Here is a 6,000-nt window from a genome sequence, read left to right as displayed (position 1 = left end):
TTATGTGCCTGCCCAAAACAATTTTTGTAGTAAAATATTTCGGATAGACTGTATGGTCTATATAAATAAACCCCTCAGTATTAAAACATCACCACATCATCTACATCACTACATCATCTACATCACTACATCATCTCACTCTTGTCATTTTCTAACAAAACATAATCAAGAGTTTCTGGATAATAATATCTGGAAAAGAAATTTTGAATTTGAACAAAGAAATCTTGTCCGGGTCATTAGGAGGCCTGCAGCATAACAAGACGTGGAAATTATTTGTTCTGAAAATACCAAATTTGATTTCTGAAATAGAACATTCTTTCACGCTTTGCCACAATTAAATGACTTTGGGGTGTTGTCAATAATTAGAATGAAGTGTGATTATTCTGCTGTATACTGATGGGAACAGGGCTGATCATTAGCGAGACTGCAGCAGATGCTGAAATGATAGTCTTGTAGTAACGGCATTGATGTCATAATCAGCTCGCAGAATAGGAAAAGCTGAATAATGCATTTCACAAAGCACAAAGGAGCAAGTTGTTTTTTTTTCTCTGTTCACTGTTAAATTCATACAATAGCCTATATATCACAGATGTAGCAGAGCTGGGTTTGTCATTTGGCACAATTCATTATTCTCTGACCAAGGACAACATCTGCATGGAGTTTATATATTCTCCCGGTGTTTGCCTGGCTTTCTTCCAGTTCCCCCCGCACTCCAAAGACATAGTTATAGGTTCATTGGCTTTCTATAAAAATTGTCCCTAGTGTATTTGTGTGCGTTTCACATGAGGAAATTCGTGTGAGCCCCATTTGGGTTAGATGTGAGTAATGACAACGTCTGTACAAGGTTGTAGAAAATGTTGGTGCTTTACTGTGCAGTGTATCACAAGAAATAAAATGATAAGGCAGTCACCTAAAGGTAGCGCTGGATTCTACGGCTTCGTAAACGTCTGCGCCAGGGCTCCGTTCAGGCGTTTTATTGGAGCTTTCCATCAGGGGAACCAATAAACGGAACCCTGACGAACAAACGGAAACCATAGGTTTGCATGACCATTGATTTCAATGGTGACGGATCCGATGCAAATGGTTTCCGTTTGTCTCCGTTGTGCAAGGCTTCCGTCGTTTTGACGAAATCAATACCATCAAATTACCGTCATAATTGCTTCCGTCAAAATGACGGTACCCTTGCACAACGGAGACAAAAACGCAAACCATTTGCACCGGATCCGTCACCATTGAAATCAATGGTGATGCAAACGGAAACCTATGGTTTGTTTCAGTCAGGATTCCGTTCTGACGGAAAGCTCCGACAGGACGTCAGAACAGGACTATTTTGCCAAATACATTTGTGGTTTTACATAGGACTGCATTATCTACTCTCTACAGTCTAATGTAAACAAAGCTTTTAGGCGCTCACACCAATAAACTCCATAGTTGTATTAATTCAGGCACATCATTGCCGCCCACAGCCGCTGTATCAGCTCCTTGCCCCATCATTCATTATGTAGCCTCTCTCAGCAGCAACTGAGGGAGATTTATCATAACTGGTGCAAAGGAAAATTGGAGTAGTTGCCTCAGGGGCAAACATAGTATTTTCCAAACGCACACGTGTCAAACCGAGTTATTTTCGCCATACTCCTGCTACCTTCTGGTTTTTACGCTACGAGTATTGGTCTGCACTTATCCACCAGCCGAGCCCTTTATATTACAAGCTGTAATAAAAAAAAATTGCTAGGTTAGTGGATCTGTGCTGATCCCTACTGGTTGCATAAAAAACCAGCGTAGATAGTGCCCCACTCAGTGCCCCTTGTAGATAGTGCCACACTCAGTGCCCCTTGTAGATAGAGCCACACTCAGTGCCCCTTGTAGATAGTGCCACACTCAGTGCCCCTTGTAGATAGTGCAACAATGTCACCTGTAGGCAGTGCCCCATAGATAAGGCCACAGTACCCATGTAGATAGTGACACTGGGTCCCCTGTAAATGGTGCCACAGTGCCCCCTGTAGATAGTGCCACACACCTTTCCTTGTAGATAAGGCCAGTGTCCATGTAGGTAGTGCTAGAGGGGCCCCTGAAGATAGAAAAAAAATACATATATATATATATATATATATATATATATATATATATATATATATATATATATATATATATATATATATAAACTGGCTGCGGCGGGATGAGGTTAAAGGGAAAAGTAGAATATTTGACAAAATCAACCAATCAGATTACTGCTTTTATTTTCTAAAACGTCTAGAAGTAAGAGCTGGAACCTGGAGTTTATTGGAATACTATAAGGAGGTGTTCAAGTTCTTCTACCTTATTATAGGCGACAAATGTCAAAGCAAAAAGAATAAAATATATATATATATACCTACATACATTTATTAATTTATTTAGTTGGTGTGCTTGCATATAATTGTATTCCTATACTATGTAAAGTCAACCTATTTTGACCTGTTGGCGAGGAAGCAGCTTGACCACTAGGTGGCGCGCTGTATATGCCGTGTATAGCAACCTGCAAGGGCGGAAAGAGGAAGAAGCTTCTGGAAGAGCCTGGATGTGCTCAGAGCTCTATATAATATAACGTGCAGAGGCTGAGGAGGAGACGCGCTTGTGCGGGCAGTACATAGCGGTGCATTGGAAGTACAGTCAAGGACCAGGCAGGATCGCTCCTGTTGACTACAGGTAGGCGTGTGATCCGGCACATGTTACGTTATTATCTCATATAACGCACTCAGAGCATTCTTGCTGCTGCCTGTCAAAATAAAGTAGGCAACAGGTCTGGAACTACAAGTCCCGGCATGCTCGGTTCTTGCAGCGTGTAATTGCTAAGCCATAGGGCACCCCGAGATATATGGGTTTCTGTTCTTGGGCAGCAGCCTGAGTCTGTTCTTATACTTCGCATCACTGTGCCGTGCCTGCAATCGTGATTACCCGGATGTAGTTTGTGTCTTTTCGCAGCGTATTCTGGGAGCTGTAGTTTTCTTTCCAATAGAACATGGCTATTGATCTGATTGGACCTGCTGTTTTATATAAGGGAGGGTGGACAGTATATAATGGCTTTCTTCCCTATGTGCCTCTTATAAATGGTACATTTTTTTAATTAAATGAATGTATTTTGTGTTCTTATGCGATTTTTAAATTGACTTTTATTAACCCCTTCTAGTCGCAGCCATTTTTCAGATGTTCAATTTTTTCCTCCCCACCTTCCAAAAGCCAACTTTTTTTTAATGTTATCTCAATATAGTCCTATGAAGGCTTGATTTTTGCGGGACGAGTTGTAGTTTATCATGGCACCATTATTGTACCATATAATGTACTAGGAAACGGGGAAAGAGATATTTGTGGGGTAGAAAATGAAAAAATCTGCAATATTTTTTGTGGGGTAAGCTGTAGTTTTTATTGGTACAGTTTTGGGGTACATGCGAGGTTTTGATCACTTTATTCTATTTGCATAGGAGATGAGTTAACCAAAAAACAGCGCTTCTGGTGTTTTTACATTTACTAATTTTTTACGGTGCACACAGTTTTACGGATGCGGCGATATCCATTATGTTTATTTACAATGCTTTAGGGGGAAAATATGCAAAGGGGTTTTGTTTTAAACTTTTAATATATATATTTTTTGTACATAAAAATAAAAAAACATTATTTGACTGATTTTGACTTTTTTTATTAGTCCACCTAGGGGACTTGAACCAGTAATCACTGTAATAGTAATGTATCGCAGTATATAAAGCCCTGCCAGAGGCAGAGCTTCATAGGAGCACAATGATGGCAGACCTGAGGGCCTTCATTAGGCCCACAGACTGCCATAGCATGATCAGGACCCCGCGATTGCATTGCGGGGGGCTGATGAGCTGTTAGAGGGGGTCGCCCCCCTCTTTCTAAAGATTTAAATGCTGCGGTCACTATTGACCACAGCATTTAATGGGTTAACCAAGCGGGATCCTGCTCCTTACTGTGTAGTGTCGGCTATAACATACACCCGCGTTGTATGGAGTGGGCTCAGCCCGTGAGCCCGCTCTTTACTCCCCCCCCCCCCCCTGCCCGGCTATGACGTAGGTATACGTCAAATGTCGGGAAGGGGTTAAAAATAAAATGTTTTACTTTTTACAATACAGCATCTATCTATTCTGTATACGTAGAAGCTGTATCGTTCTGTCTCAGCCGATTTCCATCAGTTCAGCTGAACTGACGGCTCGGCTGAGATGGGGTCGCGTGTCTCTGTACAGATGTGATCAGTATTAGATGGACCCTAAGTTCATCACACACTCTGCCATAAGATGTGGACTACCTAATACTATGCAATATCATGGAAAGATCCTGACAGTGGGATGGTAAAAGTCAGGATCACAATGCAGAGCTCCAGGCTAAAAATAAATAAAAATAAATCACTTGGTGTCTTTGTCACCCAAATAGAAAATAATTGAAGCTAAATGATTCTTTGTAGTTTCCAACTTAAAAATCAACATGTATATTACATGTCATATAAGTATATGCCATCATATACTGTACAACTAAATAATACCGTCATATACTGTACACCTAAATAATACCGTCATATACTGTACAACTAAATAATACCGTCATATACTGTACACCTAAATTATTATATATAATATATTGTACACACAAATAATGCCACTATAGAATGTATACATAAATACCACCATATACTGTACACAAATAATGACATCATATACTGTACACATAAATAATGTTTATATATAATGTATACATAAATACCATCATATACTGTGAACATAAATAATGGCGTCACATACTGTGCACACAAATAATGCTGTCATATACTGTACACATAAATAATGGCGCTATATGATTTATACATAAATGTTGCCAAATACATACTGTACACCAGTTTATTTTTGGATACAATGTTTTAGGTTTTTTATTCACATTCCATATATAGCGACAACATATTTCGCAGAGCTATACACAGAATTGTCATCAGTCCCTGTCCTTTCATTTCCCAATCTCGCATACACGCACACTTTCATATTTTATAGGAAAAAAATTACCTATTCGTGGGTTGTTGGAGCGTGGGAGAAAACTGGAGTACCCAAAGGAAACCCACATAAACCCCCGGGGCATATACAAACTCCCTGCAGATGTTGCACTTGGTGGGATTCACATTCAGGTCTCCAGTGCTGCAGGGTGACAGTGCTAACCCCTGAGCGGCCCATATTTCTTAGCTATTTTATTGGCAAACCCTTATTTATCATCTTTTTAGCCCTTCTGTCATATGTAATTGGGTTTATTCCATGTGATGTGTGCCCCAACATGAAGATTAGTGAATAGTTCTTTTAAAAAATGTGTGGCGCTTGGAGCCTTGGTCTGCTATGAATTGGAAAAACATCATGTTTTTATATTATAATTTATTTTTAAGATTTGCCAATATATTGAATCTTGCATTTAAAATGTTTCTTCTATGGCAGACGGTGGAAAATTATCATGGCTGATGAAGAAGAAGACAGACAACATCCGCACAGTCTTCAGGGCTTGCTGCATATGGCCATTGAATCCGGAACAGGATCATCCAGTACACACCAAACTGGACAGATGTCAGAAGAGGTACAAATCTTGTGAAGTGCTTTAGGGTTGTCACGATGCCAGAATTTGGACTACTATACTGATATTTTATTTATGTAGTATTGCGATTTTCTATACCAAAGCGATACTTTGCCAACAATAAAAAAAAAACACAAAAATAAAAATTCCTTCTATTCCCCAATTTTGCTATTATGTGAGGGAAATGATGGGGGTCACTTATTAATGTAAGGCACGAGGTGTTATGACTTTTGAACCTCCATGTGCCTCACATTAATAGTAATTAACCCCATCGTGTACCTCACAATCATAATGGGTAACATTGGGTTAATGTGTGAGGTACATGATGGGGTTTATAACTTAAAAATTTTTTTTTTGCTCAACACAGCTGTATGAGACTTTTGTTTTTTGGTACATTTACATTATTGT

General features: G+C 39.5%; 1 protein-coding gene across 1 annotated transcript in view; it reads left to right on the top strand.

Moving 5' to 3' along the window:
* Positions 1 to 2,513: 2,513 nt before the first annotated feature.
* Positions 2,514 to 6,000, top strand: part of HSPBP1 (HSPA (Hsp70) binding protein 1) — a 43,150-nt gene continuing 39,663 nt past the window's right edge. Inside the window, exons 1-2 of the mRNA XM_075838850.1 lie at positions 2,514 to 2,685; positions 5,460 to 5,595. Of these exons, the coding sequence (XP_075694965.1) occupies positions 5,476 to 5,595 (120 nt within the window). The 5' untranslated portion in view covers positions 2,514 to 2,685; positions 5,460 to 5,475. The remainder of the gene's footprint in view (positions 2,686 to 5,459; positions 5,596 to 6,000) is intronic.

Source organism: Rhinoderma darwinii, chromosome 10 (genome assembly GCF_050947455.1).
Source record: "Rhinoderma darwinii isolate aRhiDar2 chromosome 10, aRhiDar2.hap1, whole genome shotgun sequence".
Lineage (NCBI taxonomy): Eukaryota > Metazoa > Chordata > Amphibia > Anura > Rhinodermatidae > Rhinoderma > Rhinoderma darwinii.
This window is presented reverse-complemented; position numbering and strand designations above follow the sequence as displayed.